Source organism: Sardina pilchardus, chromosome 6 (genome assembly GCF_963854185.1).
Source record: "Sardina pilchardus chromosome 6, fSarPil1.1, whole genome shotgun sequence".
Taxonomy (NCBI): Eukaryota; Metazoa; Chordata; class Actinopteri; order Clupeiformes; family Clupeidae; genus Sardina; species Sardina pilchardus.
In genome coordinates, this window is record NC_084999.1 from 16438211 (window position 1) to 16454786 (window position 16576).

A 16576-nucleotide genomic window follows, 5' to 3' on the forward strand; every position below is an offset into this window, starting at 1 on the left:
GACCCTTATTATGGAGTGTTACCGATTAGGGTGCAAGGCAAGCCAGCAAATTCTCTGTAATCAGGTGTCTTCACTCAGCTGAGATCATCTCACCTCTGCACTTTCTTTTTCGGTCAGTGGTTAACCATTTAGCAAAACATTTTCCAGTTTGTAACAACTGACTGAACAGTGAGTGACACTAGCCTACTGTAGCATAACATTTTATGGGGAGGGGGGCATTTAGAATATTGCCTCACACACACACACACACACACACACACACACACACACACACACACACACACACACACACACACACACACACACACACAGGTACTGGTGCAAAAGACACATGCACAGGCACAAAAGCATACACACAGACACACACTCACATTCTTAAGAGCAAGCATATAAAATATAATATCATATGTGTGTGTGTGTGTGTGTGTGTGTGTGTTCAAAATGACATTTCATGAAATTTACATGCAAAAAGATGTAGCCTATATTAATAAGCAAAAATCTGAGTTTTAAGAATCACTGAGAAATCGGCAGAGCGGCAGAACCGACAGACCGGCAGAGCATGCGAGTGTGCAATTTACAAGGAGCTGCAGGAGAAGGGTTGGAGGAAAGTTGACAGGCATAATTTATTTTACATTTACATAACATCAGTCTTTTAGCTGACGCTGTTATCCAAAGCTACCACAGTCAAGATAAGGCACAGTGCCAATAGGATGTTTGTGCTGCAATAATACAATACTTAGATATTACAATCTTCTCAAACATCAATGGGGTGGGGTCATCATGGGTAGAAATAAAGCTTGAGGAATCCAACGTCCAATCTGACACTTTTCTCTACTACTACAGCAAAACCACACACATGTACAGTATATCTTTTCATTCCCTGCTGACATGTAATGTAGTTCCACATCATAACACAGCTTTTAAACGTAACAAAGAACGGTTCACGTAGAATAGAATAACAGTTCAAGCGGAGTCAAGGGAGGTACAGTATTATCCATGTGTTATGGGGTGCAGTTGTTTTGGGTTGAATATTGTTTGATCACAGACAATGATTAATATGAACCCCTATTACTTATGACAACACTACTTTGTAGTAGCTAGTAGTTAAGCCAAACCCTTGTTCGACTTCAAAAGAGCACTTATAAAATGGTATAGGAGATGAAGGGTGGAGAGAGAAGGCAGTACAATAACTAAGAAATAATGACCTATCCATCTGAGACAACTAGTCAGGGCTAGTCAGGGCTTCACTCATAAAGCCCTTTACGATCATACAGTACATGATTTCAAGCCCATAACATTGTTTTTTTTTCATATTCAGCAAACATCTTCTCATGATCTGCTAGCTGTCCATCACGAGGGTACACTGTAAAAAAAACTCCCTGTCTCTGTAGGCAAGCCAGGCTCCGAAAATTAGAAACAAACAAATTGGGTGTAGTCTAGTCTATCCCCAAACAAAAAACAAACACTGTGGGGAATTTCTCTGGGAATACTGAAGGGAAGGGTGAGGTACCATTCTGGTGTGTTTTGTTTGGTCCTTGATTAAAATACAATGTATGTTGTTTTGGTAAAAAATAGCATCCACTAAGAAATTGAGATGTAAACATAAACATAGCCTATACAATGTCATGCATAATCGCTGAGTTCACCTTTAACTGCTGAATGCCTCCACCATTTCAAATAAGTAGATGTTCACTCTATTAGGTTTAGGCTATTATGTTAAGTTATGTCGCAGTACTAGTAGGTTATTAGATGTCAGGAGGATAAATAAATCCATGGGCTACTTTTTATTACCCTGGAAATGAGTTCTCGCGAGAGCACAATTCGAATTGTGTCTGCAATATACTCTGGCAATGAGCAATGATACAAGTTACTGTTACCCCAGGCATCGGGGGAAACCAAGCACATCAGTGCATCTGATATGGGCGGGCCAGAGGCGAGATAAACCGATGAGTGCTGCAACGTTCAAAGTCAGTAAACATGGGTCGTAGTGTTATCCAATCGCGTGCAGTGAGATTTTTCAAATGCCATTACATTATTCGTGGCCAGACCCTTAATCTGAAAGACCAGGGTCTGGATTTTCCAGGCTAACTTTTTGTAGGGTGTGTCTAGAAACTACAGGTCCAATATACCACATCTGTAGTAGGCCTGCATACTGTAATCTGTAATTACAACGTTGACGTTAAGTAGGGGGTCATTACTTATATCTTTGATGTCTGAGTACTTCTTAGAAAAGGAACTTACAAAAGGGAAGTCAGACAGACACACAGGCACATGCACATACGCATACACACACACACACACACTCTCTCTCTCTCTCTCTCGCTCTCTCTCTGTCACACACACACACACACACACACACACACACAGACACATTGTCTCTTTCTTTCTCTCTCTTTCTCTAACTCTCTTTCTCTCTCCCCTTCTCTTTGTCACACAAACACAGAGACATACACACACCCATAGCACAACAGTGCACACATGCATTCTCTTTGGACGTACTAACTAGATGACAGAGGCAGCTGCGACTGAGAAGTGAAAGAGATGGTCGCGAGATGCTTTGATGCTGGACTGCTCCTAACACTGTTCCTGTCTGGTAAGATTGGACTTTGTGTATTTTTGTCTCTGAAAATATTCGTAAACTTTCATTCAAATTGATTTATTCATTAATTGGCATGTACTGTCACTTCATTTTTATTTTCAGTTGTTGTCCATTAAGCAGTTGATGATTGGAGAATGTGATATTCTGACCACAGTCAAAAAACAGTTTGCATGGTTTTTTTTACATGTACTGTAGAGTGTTTTTCTTTGGTGTTCTTCACACCTTGTCCTTGTGTTCTGACTTTCCAGTTGACCTCTCTGTGTGCTGGGAAGTCCGCTTGCCACATGGCCCACTCCATGCAGCGCCCAACTCCTCCGTAGTTCTCCCGTGCTCCTATGACTTCCCGGAAAGAGACCATTACAAGGTGACCTCAGAGATGTGGTGCCTGGGAGAGAGTCAGTGCATCACACAGAGATACGTGTACCACAGCGCCGGGATCTTTCCGGAGCCAGCGTACCAGGGCAGAGTGGAGTACCTGGGCAGGCTGGGAAGTGGAAACTGCTCCATACGGATCTCGGCACTCACAGCGTCTGATAGTGGTGTCTACGTGTTTCGATTCATCACGGACCACCCGTTGGCCAAGCTTCCTGGTCAGAAGGGGATTGCACTTGAAATATCAGGTAAGAACTTCTTACCTTGAACATCTTGATCATATTCGAGCTCTAAAACTCTATTCTTCTGTCACCATTCAGTGTATGCCTTTCAAGCAAATTTATTACAGACAGTTTTTTTTAGTATTCTAATATTCTCATCACCATCAACTCATGTTTAAGCAGCTGTTTGCACAGTCATCTAGAGCCAGTTAGAGGAATAGAAATGCCAAGCACTTGCTGACTAACTGAGTAACGGTATACCATATTGTCAAAATTTGGTTTGACCGTTAATAAAAAATATCTCCTTTCCTTCCTAGCCTATAGGGACATCTTAGTGTCTCGATGGTTTTGCTGACATCTCCGTTAAAAAGAATATGATGAATGAATGATAACATGAAAAACTCACCTACACTGTTAAAACAAATACGTTGTCCCTATAATGACACAGAGGTGTGTTAGAAACAACTGAAGTTGTGTTGTTTTCAGAACATTCATTTTAAGAGAGTAATTTGATAATATACCCCCACTGGATGTGATCCATCTCATAGTGACCTAAGATAATGTTACTCTATAAGTCATGTTCAGGTATTCCATCATAGCTATAAATAATGCCTATTCCTTTTATCTGAGGAACTAGGCAGTCACAAAGTGTCATGTGACAGTGACTATTTGACTGGAACTACCCTGGTGAAAGGAAAAGGAAGTTCTTCTGCACTTTCAAGCATAGTTTAGTTTAGAAGTATAGTTTAGTTTAGTTTATTGAGTTTCAGTGTTATTGCAGGTTCATAAAGACAACATACAAGCAACTATCATCATAAACACTGAAATATTTATGATGTTACAATAAAACCATATATATTTTTAAAGTATTATCTTACTTAAACATAGGCTAAAATATGTAAAATAGGTGTAATCTACAATCCGTTGTCATTCAAAAATGCATCGGTCCAAAATTGGTCTGGATCCGATTAACGGATCTGGTGCCAATAGGCTATACAGTATGCACGGAAGGCTGTCCAGGAGCTCATTTGGGCAGTAGTGTAGCGGTTAAGGCGCGTGGCTAGCGTGCAGTAACCTGAAAATTGTGGGTTCAATTCCCAGCTTCCATCTTGAGCAAGGCACTTCACCCCAAGTTGCTCCAGGGACAGTGTAATCCCCATGTAATATACTTGACATATGTAAGTCACTTTGGACAAAAAAAGTGTCTGCTAAATGTAATGTAATGTAATGTTTCCAGTGGAGACAGGTGTGTTTGAACCTGCCGCTATTGTTAAAGAAACATATTAAACTACGTTATTCCCTTAACTAAGACAAGTTGATACAACCATACTCACGTTTCAATGTGTGCACTCAATGGCTCTGGCACGCGGTGTTACTTTGATAACACTTAGCTAGCCCAGTTCATTCATTAGGATCCAAACAGAGGAAGTTAGAAGCAACCAAACATCTCCACGTTTTCCCTATTAAAATATAGTTAAGAGTGATGATATTACTACGCCAAGTCGAGGTCAACCCCCCCCCCCCCACACACACACACACACACACAGAGACACATGAAACACACAAATGCAGGCAAGCAGACACACACACACACACACACACACACACACACACACACACACACACACATCCCATGATCCCCACCACACACAAGCGAGAACTCACAGACAAAGAAGCACACATACGCAAAAGCAAGCACACACTAATTTACATGCCCAAAAGTTGCAGCAGGGGATGGAGGGGGAGATGGAAACAAATTGACAGGCATGATTCACTTTTGCGGAGAGAATATGCAGGACTGAGCGGTACAGCTTTGGGTTTGGGGAATCCATATCTTCAGTGTTGGAGTGAACATGTAAGGTGCAAAATATAACAAGATGCAATTACAACACTCCACCGGAAACAAATGAGATCCTGAACAGCCTTCTGTGCATATACTGTAGCCTATTACCATTATGCAATACGCTTCCTCTTATTGACCTTTCACACAACTTCCGTATTTTTGACCAGAAATACGCAATGGTTGCGCTTTAGGAAGGCAATTTATATCCTCTATACTATACATACAGTAGGCCTAGGCCTACATTATGTCTAAATGGACATGCTAATGATTTGACATTCTAGTTAACAGTTCAATAACAGTTAGCTTGATGCTTATGGACGAATTCCCTCCATGAGTCTTGTAACGTCAGTAAATGTAATATTTGGAAAATTGTCCTTGTGTTCTGACTTTGCAGTTGACCTCTCTGTGTCCTGGGAAGTCCGCTTGCCACATGGCCCACTCCATGCAGCGCCCAACTCCTCCGTAGTTCTCCCGTGCTCCTATGACTTCCCGGAAAGAGACCGTTACAAGGTGACCTCAGAGATGTGGTGCCTGGGAGAGAGTCAGTGCCTCACACAGAGATACGTGTACCACAGCGCCGGGATCTTTCCGGAGCCAGCGTACCAGGGCAGAGTGGAGTACCTGGGCAGGCTGGGAAGTGGAAACTGCTCCATACGGATATCGGCACTCACAGCGTCTGATAGTGGTGTCTACGTGTTTCGATTCATCACGGACCACCCACTGGCCAAGCTTCCCGGTCAGAAGGGGATTGCACTTGAAATATCAGGTAAGAACTTGTTTAAAATGTCTAATATTTTGATCATATCTATAAGATCTGAGACCCTATTTTGCCACCATTCAGTGTAATGCCTTGTCAAACAAATTTATTATAGACAGTTTCTAGAATATTCTCATCACCAATTCATGTTGAAGCAGCTGTTTGCACAATCAGCCAATCAGAGGAAATGCCAAGCAAGCCCTTGCTGACTAACTGAGTGACTGTGGTCATGTTGTCATGACTTGGTTTAACCGTTTCAAACAAAACATCCCCTTTCCTTCCTGTCGCCTTTTAAGGGCATCTTAGTATCTCTTTGGTCTTGCTGATGTCTTTAAATGTTGGATCAGCCATCTCTGATATTATTATTACAGTGCATGAAAATGCACTGTACTGTTCTTCCTCGGTCTTCTTCTTATTATAGTGCATGAAAATGCACTATCTTGTTCTTCCTAGGTTTCTTATTATAGTGCATGAAAATGCACTATATTGTTCTTCCTAGGTTTCTTATTACAGTGCATGAAAATGCACTGTACTGTTCTTCCTCGGTCTTCTTCTTATTATAGTGCATGAAAATGCACTATCTTGTTCTTCCTAGGTTTCTTATTACAGTGCATGAAAATGCACTATATTGTTCTTCCTAGGTTTCTTATTACAGTGCATGAAAATGCACTGTACTGTTCTTCCTATTCTTCTTATTATAGTGCATGAAAATGCACTATATTGTTCTTCCTAGGTTTCTTATTCCACATCTTCTAACGCTCGCAATTCAGCTTGAACCGTTTAACGTAGAAACTTGATTCAAACTTTGCTACGTAGGTCTTACTTAGGAGACCTGTGCAATGTATTTTTCAACTTTGTAACTTTTATACTTTTTAAACTATAAATTAAAAACTATTAAACATTTCCCCATAGACTTAACATTGCTCATTATGACATCACGGCAGCAATTAGAATGTTACGCCAGGTGGCCAGTCCAGGTGCAGCAGCTCTCTCTCTCTCTAGCCAGTTAAATTGATTACACCTGTATCTGTATCCACTACTCTCAGTAGAGAGCTGTGTCTCTCCACTCTACAAGAATATAAGGCACATTCCATCCAACTTTCTATCCATTCATCTTCTTCAGACCATTCACTCATCCACCCATTAAACTGTCTATCAACATCTATTTAACAATCTGCCTATCAACATCCATTAAACTCTCTGTCTATCAACATTAGACTGTCTACATTCAACTTTTAAATTATTTACTCTGTCTCATGCTTTAAGCATACAATCTGGCTCTCTTAAGACTAGCCAGTTAAATTGATTACACCTGTATCAACTACTCTCAGAGAGCTGTATCAGTGTCTCTCTTAAAAAGAATATAAGGCACATTCCATCCAACCTTCTATCCATTCATCTTCTTCAGACCATTCACTCATCCACCCATTAAACTGTCAATCAATATCTATTAAACAATCTGTCTATCAACATCCATTAAACATTCTGTCTATCAACATTAATTAGACTATCTACATACAACTTTTAAAGTATTTACTGTGGGTGCCTCTCAAGCAGCGTTTATATGTCCTCCCTCGCTCCTCGATCCTCAATGATCTACATAAAGAAAGATAGAAGAAGGGCTAGACTATCCCATTGTTGCCGCTCCATCATTCTTTATGTAGATCAGTGAGGATCGAGGAGCGAGACAGGACGCGTAAACGCTATATGAGAGGCACCTTCTTTTTCAGGCTTTAAGCATACAATCTCATTAAGACTACATATCCTGTTTCACTACTTCCTCTGTCCACAACTGTTTCAAAATAAAGGTCCTCACTGCAATAATACACTATTAAATCATTTAACTATTGTAACTACTCAACTATTTAACTGTTCAACCATTCCAACTGTCAGTTATCAACTATGCCTCCAGTCAACTACACGAAACCTCCATGTACCTAGCAACCAACATAGCAACCATTAAAATTAAGCGTTTATGACCGTTTCCATAGCAACCAACATGATTATACTGCAGTAACTTCTTGTTTCCTGATAGTGGCCACCATGTATACCCTAGCAACAAATGTTTCAAAATAAAAGTCCTCAGTAGCAAGTTAGCTAGTTAGCATGGTTAGCATTGTTAGCATAGTTAGCATTTTTAGCATAGCTACAAAAAATCATCAACTAAGTTAACTAATCAATCTGGTTAGCATTGTTAGCAAATTTAGCATTGCTAGCATAGTTAGCATTTTTAGCATTACTGCTAGAAATCATCGGTTAAGTTAGCTAATCAACCTGGTTAGCATTGTTAGTAAAGTAAGCATTGCTAGCATAATTAGCATTTTTAGCGTAACTGCTAGAAATCATTAGCTAAGTTAGCTAATCAACATTTTAACATGAATAGAAATCATTAGTTAAGTTAGAACTGGAATGTTTCATCTTTAAACTGTCTACCTTCACACTATCAACTCTCTGTAAACTATGCAACCACCATGTTTACCCTAGCTACACCTTAGTAACCATATCTACATTATCTATCTATTTTTGCATTTTCATGCACTGGTAATTCCTTGGAATTGCATTTCTAGTTATTAATCTTCTTCTAACGCACGCAATTCAGCTTGAACCGTTTAACGTAGAAACTTCATTCAAACTTTGTTGCGTAGGTCTCGCTTATGCCATGTGTGCTTTGTATTTTTCAACTTTCTAACTTTTATACTTTTTAAACTATGAATTAAAAAACGATTTCCCCATAGATTTAACATTGAGCTATTTCCCCATAGACTTAACATTGCTCATTATGACATCACGGCAGCAATTAGAATCTTACGCCAGGTGGCCGGCCACCTGGGCACCAACTGTCAGTTTCTCTGGCTTTAAGCATACAGTCTCTCAGAAGACTACATATCCTGTTAACTGTTTCCTCTGTCCACAACTGTTTCAAAATAAAAGTCCTCACTGCAATAATACACTATTAAATCATTTAACCATTGAAACTACTCAACTATTGAACTGTTCAACCATTCCAACTGTCAGTTATCATCCACTATGCCTCCAGTCAACTACATGAAACCTCCATGTACCTAGCAACCAACATAGCAACCATTAAAATTAAGTGTTTATGACCGTTTCCATAGCAACCAACATGATTATACTGCAGTAACTTCTTGTTTCCTGATAGTGGCCACCATGGATACCCTAGCAACAAATGTTTCAAAATAAAAGTCCTCATTAGCAAGTTAGCATGGTTAGCATAGTTAGCATTGTTAGCATAGTTAGCATTTTTAGCATAACTGCAAAAAATCATCAACTAAGTTAGCTAATCAACCTGGTTGGCATTGTTAGCATATTTAGCATTGTTAGCATAGTTAGCATTTTTATCATTACTGCTAGAAATCATCGGTTAAGTTAGCTAATCAACCTGGTTAGCATTGTTAGTAAAGTTAGCATTGCTAGCATAATTAGCATTTTTAACATAACTGCTAGAAATCATTAGCTAAGTTAGCTAATCAACATTTTAACATGAATAGAAATCATTAGTTAAGTTAGAACTGGAATGTTTCATCTTTAAACTGTCCACCTTCACACTATCAACTCTCTGTAAACTATGCAACCACCATGTTTACCCTAGCTACACCTTAGTAACCATATCTACATTATCTATCTATTTTTGCATTTTCATGCACTGGTAATTCCTTGGAATTGCATTTCTAGTTATTACAGTGCATGAAAATGCACTGTACTGTTCTTCCTCGGTCTTCTTCTTATTCTTCTTCTAACGCACGCAATTCAGCTTCAACCGCTTAACGTAGAAACTCCATTCAAATTTTGTCGCGTAGGTCTTACTTACGCGATGTGGGCTTTGTATTTTTCAACTTTGTAACTTTTATACTTTTTAAACTATGAGTTAAAAACTATTACAATTTCCCCCATAGACTTAACATTGCTCATTATGACATCACTGCAGCAATTAGAATCTTACGCCAGGTGGCCGGCCACCTGGGCACCAACTGTCAGTTTCTCTGGCTTTAAGCATACAGTCTCTCAGAAGACTACATATCCTGTTAACTGTTTCCTCTGTCCACAACTGCTTCAAAATAAAACTCCTCAATGCAATAATACACTATTAAATAATTTAACCATTGAAACTACTCAACTATTGAACTGTTCAACCATTCCAACTGTCAGTTATCATCCACTATGCCTCCAGTCAACTACATGAAACCTCCATGTACCTAGCAACCAACATAGCAACCATTAAAATTAAGTGTTTATGACCATTTCCATAGCAACCAACATGATTATACTGCAGTAACTTCTTGTTTCTTGATAGTGGCCACCATGGATACCCTAGCAACAAATGTTTCAAAATAAAAGTCCTCACTAGCAAGTTAGCTAGTTAGCATAGTTAGCATTGTTAGCATAGGTAGCATTTTTCAACTAAGTTAGCTAATCAACCTGGTTAGCATTATTAGCAAATTTAACATTGTTAGCATAGTTAGCGTTTTTAGCATTACTGCTAGAAATCATCTATTAAGTTAGCTAATCAACCTGGTTAGCATTGTTAATAAAGTTAGCATTGCTAGCAAAATTAGCATTTTTAGCATAACTGCTAGAAATCATTACCTAAGTTAGCTAATCAACATTTTAACATGAATAGAAATCATTAGTTAAGTTAGAGCTGGAATGTTTCATCTTTAAACTGTCTACCTTCACACTATCAACTCTCTGTAAACTATGCAACCACCATGTTTACCCTAGCTACACCTTAGTTACCATATCTACATTATCTATCTATTTTTGCATTTTCATGCACTGGTAATTCCATGGAATTGCATTTCTAGTTCCACTTCTTCTTCTAACGCTCGCAATTCAGCTTGAACCGTTTAACGTAGAAACTTGATTCAAACTTTGCTACGTAGGTCTTACTAAGGAGACCTGTGCAATATATTTTTCAACTTTGTAACTTTTATAATTTTTAAACTGTAAATTAAAAACTATTAAACATTTCCCCATAGACTTAACATTGCTCATTATGACATCACGGCAGCAATTAGAATGTTACGCCAGGTGGCCAGTCCAGGTGCAGCGGCTCTCTCTCTCTCTCTCTCTCAGGCTTTAAACTGGCTCTCTTGAGACTACATTTTCTGTTCCCCTGTATCAACGGTATCAACGTAAGTCTTCCTAATTCCATCCAACTTTCTATCCATTCATCTTCTTCAAACCATTCACTCATCCACCCATTCTAAACAGTCTGCCTATCAACATCAATTAGACAATCTACATTCAACTTTGAAACAATCTACTCTGTCTCAGGCCTGGCTCTCTTAAGACTAGCCAGTTAAATTGATTACACCTGTATCTGTATCCACTACTCTCTCAGTAGAGAGCTGTGTCTCTCCATTCTACAAGAATATAAGGCACATTCCATCCAACTTTCTATCCATTCATCTTCTTCAGACCATTCACTCATCCACCCATTAAACTGTTTATCAACATCCATTAAACTCTCTGTCTATCAACATTAATTAGACGATCTACATTCAACTTTTAAACAATCTACTCTGTCTCAGGCTTTAAGCACACTCTGGCTCTCTTAAGACTAGCCAGTTAAATTGATTACACCTGCATCAACTACTCTCAGAGAGCTGTATCAGTGTCTCTCTTAACAAGAATATAAGGCACATTCCATCCAACCTTCTATCCATTCATCTTCTTCAGACCATTCACTCATCCACCCATTAAACTGTCAATCAATATCTATTAAACAATCTGCCTATCAACATCCATTAAACATTCTGTCTATCAACATTAATTAGACTATCTACATACAACTTTTAAAGTATTTACTGTGGGTGCCTCTCAAGCAGCGTTTATATGCCCTCCCTCGCTCCTCGATCCTCAATGATCTACATAAAGAAAGATCAGTGAGGATCGAGGAGCCAGAGAGGACGCGTAAACACTATATGAGAGGCACCTTCTGTCTCAGGCTTTAAGCATACAATCTCATTAAGACTACAGATCCTGTTTCACTACTTCCTCTGTCCACAACTGTTTCAAAATAAAGGTCCTCACTGCAATAATACACTATTAAATCATTTAACCATTGTAACTACTCAACTATTTAACTGTTCAACCATTCCAACTGTCAGTTATCAACTATGCCTCCAGTCAACTACATGAAAACTCCATGTACCTAGCAACCAACATATCAACCATTAAAATTAAGCGTTTATGACCGTTTCCATAGCAACCAACATGATTATACTGCAGTAACTTCTTGTTTCCTGATAGTGGCCACCATGGATACCCTAACAACAAATGTTTCAAAATAAAAGTCCTCACTAGCAAGTTAGCTAGTTAGCATGGTTAGCATAGTTAACATAGTTAGCATAGTTAACATTTTTAGCATAACTGCAAAAAACATCAACTAACTTAGCTAATCAACCTGGTTAGCATTGTTAGCAATTTTAACATTGTTAGCATAGTTAGCATTTTTAGCATTATTGCTAGAAATCATCAGTTAAGTTAGCTAATCAACCTGGTTAGCATTGTTAGTTTAAGTTAGCATTGTAACCATAGTTAGCATTGCTAGCATAGTTAGCATTTTTAACATAACTGCTAGAAATCATTAGCTAAGTTAGCTAATCAACCTGGTTAGCACTGTGATTAGCATAGTTAACATTTTTACCATTACTGCATGAAATCAGTAGCTAAGTTAACCAATCAACCTGGTTATCATTGTTACCATAGTTAACATTTTAACATGAATAGTAATCATTAGTTAAGTTAGAACTGGGAATGTTTCAGCTTTAAACTGTCTACCTTCACACTATCAACTCTCTGTAAACTATGCAACCACCATGTTTACCCTAGCTACACCTTAGTAACCATATCTACATTATCTATCTATTTTTGCATTTCATGCAGTGGTAATTCCTTGGAATTGCATTTCTAGTTCTTCTTCTAACGCACGCAATTCAGCTTCAACCGCTTAACGTAGAAACTCCATTCAAATTTTGTCGCGTAGGTCTTACTTACGCGATGTGGGCTTTGTATTTTTCAACTTTGTAACTTTTATACTTTTTAAACTATTAGTTAAAAACTATTACAATTTCCCCCATAGACTTAACATTGCTCATTATGACATCACGGCAGCAATTAGAATCTTACGCCAGGTGGCCGGCCACCTGGGCACCAACTGTCAGTTTCTCTGGCTTTAAGCATACAGTCTCTCAGAAGACTACATATCCTGTTAACCGTTTCCTCTGTCCACAACTGTTTCAAAATAAAAGTCCTCAATGCAATAATACACTATTAAATCATTTAACCATTGAAACTACTCAACTATTGAACTGTTCAACCATTCCAACTGTCAGTTATCATCCACTATGCCTCCAGTCAACTACATGAAACCTCCATGTACCTAGCAACCAACATAGCAACCATTAAAATTAAGTGTTTATGACCGTTTCCATAGCAACCAACATGATTATACTGCAGTAACTTCTTGTTCCTTGATAGTGGCCACCATGGATACCCTAGCAACAAATGTTTCAAAAAAAGTCCTCACTAGCAAGTTAGCTAGTTAGCATGGTTAGCATAGTTAGCATTGTTAGCATGGGTAGCATTTTTAGCATAACTGCAAAAAATCATCAACTAAGTTAGCTAATCAACCTGGTTAGCATTATTAGCAAATTTAGCATTGTTAGCATAGTTAGCATTTTTAGCATTACTGCTAGAAATCATCGGTTAAGTTAGCTAATCAACCTGGTTAGCATTGTTAATAAAGTTAGCATTGCTAGCATAATTAGCATTTTTAGCGTAACTGCTAGAAATCATTACCTAAGTTAGCTAATCAACATTTTAACATGAATAGAAATCATTAGTTAAGTTAGAGCTGGAATGTTTCATCTTTAAACTGTCTACCTTCACACTATCAACTCTCTGTAAACTATGCAACCACCATGTTTACCCTAGCTACACCTTAGTAACCATATCTACATTATCTATCTATTTTTGCATTTTCATGCACTGGTAATTCCTTGGAATTGCATTTCTAGTTATAATTGTTATTGTAATTATAGCCTAATTGTTATGTTATTCTGAAAAGAAAAACTCACCTACATTCTTAAACGAATATGTTGTCCATATCTGGACACAGAGATGTGTTCAGTGCCGCTGCTGGACGGAGGAACTCCTGCCGGAGTGAATGAGGGCGGATCAAGCTATTCCAGACGAAGTACTGTAGGGAAAATAAATTGAGCGGAAGTACATAGACAGGAGGAGTCAGGCTAGCCTAGTAGGTCGATCTGCAACTACGTGTCACCTGACAGTACATTGATGCAAGGATAATTGCCTCGTTGGCTATTTTTAATTAATGAAACGAAACTTAAAGAAAGAAATACCGTTGTCCTCTATGGTAGATACGGCCATGTGACTGCAACTAGTCTACGTGACACCTGCTGAGGCAATGATAATTGTAACCTTACAGTATTTAAGAAATTAAACGGAACTTGAGGAAAGAAATATCAAGGATATGACCTCGGTATCCTCTATGGTAGATATGGCCATGCTCACAGTTCATCAGGTGCAGATCTGGCCCACAGTCAGATTCCTACAGGTGGCTCTAAAGGCTTTCAGGCGGATCCGGCCCTGAGGAAATTGTTATTTGGGAACTGTTCACATAACTTGGCAAGTTGGGCTGTTAATGAAATATGCCTGAGTTCATCAATATCTGGTGGGGAGGATTTGGGGATAGGGGCAGCAATAGCCTCCTTCCACTGACGAGAAACAACCCCTACAGTAAATGACATATATAATATCACAGAAATACATGCTGAACTCACATGCACAGTCCTTCAGTAAGATTTGTGTAATCCTATCTGGCCCTGGGGATTTGTGGCAGTTGATGGTGGACAGTTTCCAACACACATCCCACACTAGTATAGAAGCGATGAAAGTGATAGTAAAAAAGCATGAAGCCAAGTAGGCCAGTCCGGACGTGGGAAGGATCATGATACTACTGACAAAAGTTGTGTTCATACTGTACATCCCCTGTTAAGAGGAAACATGGTGGTCCTGAGGTGCAAAACATGCCCGCAAATTGAAAACCACAACAACAGAACAAAAACTGCAGCTGTAAATTGAAAACCACAAATCCAAAATTACAACAGCATTTGTGGTTCTCAATTTACAGTTGTGGTTTGTGATTTGCAATTGTGGTTTTTGATTTGTGGTTGTATTTTTGCACTTCAGGGTCACCATATCCTCATGATAAAGACACAGAGAACGTCCAGGCATCAAAGTGGAGCCTTATGTTGTGGATACTTGGCCTTCTGCTAGCAACGACAGTGGGTGCAGCAGCAGTGTTATACTGCATCAGGTCAGTATGCACCTACCAGTGATACACATACATGTTATCTAATGTTTTGTGTGAGATGCATGCACGTGACTAGAAGGGACATATTAATGAACTTACTCTTAATTTCATTGCAGGACCCGCAAAAGATCATATCAGACAGTGAGCATAAACATGACATGAAAACAAAAACTTGAATAAAGCCTGAAAGAGGTGTTGAAGCAATATACATATTCATCATAAATATTACGAGATTGCTGTGAATTTGCTGCTATTTGACATTTGTGTGGAACCATGGTATATCAGTGCAATGCTTCAGAAATACAGTACAAGCCATCATTCTCTTTCAGTTGTCCTGCTGATACATGACTTTGATATGTACATACAGTATTTATGAAAACTGTTTAACTTGTTCAACTTTACATTTTAGCACTGAATTTTATGCACAGCCGTGAGACTCTGATGATATGTGTTTGCATGCAGTAGCCTATTTCATTTATTTTCTTTTTTTTATGCATCTAGTGTTCCTGTATGCTCTAGGTAAATATAGTATAAGTATTCATAAGTATGTATACTTAAGAAGTGTTTGTAATGATCCATGGGCTGCAATCGGATTGGGACCCAGTACAATGTAATACCTAGAGTTGCCTTGATTTGGTGACCCTTTTTTTCTTGCTCTCGTCGCTTTAATATTTGCTCTAAAGGGATCAAGGGCAAAGTTCAAGCTGGGTCCTATGCAGAACTTTGACACATATCTGTATGTTGTTGTGGTGAGCTAAACTCATCCACAAAGTGAATAGAGTCTGGATACACACAATTGGGAAACCTTTCCAACGCTCAGATTGCGAGGGGTGTAGACTTTGGGCAAACTTTGAAATCCTTGGTCCGATCTAATCAATCACATTGATTAAGAATTCATGTTACTTCCAACTTTGCCTCAGTCAGAAAACAATGTATGTGGCCCTACCTTTGCTGTAAATAGATTCACACATTCTTTCCGACTGCAATTTTTGATGTTTGTAGGCATTGGTACTACCGTTTACCACAGCCACTTTCAATTTCAAAACTATATCGTTATCCCCTTTCATCGCTGATTGGGCAGGCAGTCTACTGAGCATTAGTGAAACTATGTTGTTCCAGACTAGTATCTTCCTGAAAGGAGATCTAGGTGGGTGTGCCAAGCGAATGTTACAGTGCTATATATAAATAAAAATGAAAGTAACTGAATTAAAAGGAATTTCCCCCGATGAATCAACTTCCTGTTCACAGTGAATTATTCCAATAATACCACACAATGCATACCAGTTACAACAGTAGATGGCACTATACTCTCTCATTTGAACTGTTTCAAGATGAGTGACCAAGAATGGGTATTTGAGTAATTGTCATAAGGCAGACACTCATTCGCTCTGATACATTATTAACACAACATAATCTGACTGCA

The 16576-nt window shown here is 38.8% G+C and overlaps 1 protein-coding gene across 1 annotated transcript; it reads left to right on the forward strand.

Annotated features, from left to right (window-relative positions):
• Positions 1–2358: 2358 nt before the first annotated feature.
• Positions 2359–16387, forward strand: LOC134082750 (uncharacterized). Its single transcript, XM_062538695.1, has 5 exons — positions 2359–2593; positions 2848–3219; positions 5430–5801; positions 15030–15156; positions 15270–16387. The coding sequence occupies exons 1-5, from the start codon at positions 2542–2544 to the stop codon at positions 15313–15315; spliced, it is 969 nt and encodes a 322-aa protein (XP_062394679.1). The 5' UTR covers positions 2359–2541; the 3' UTR covers positions 15316–16387.
• Positions 16388–16576: the final 189 nt, after the last annotated feature.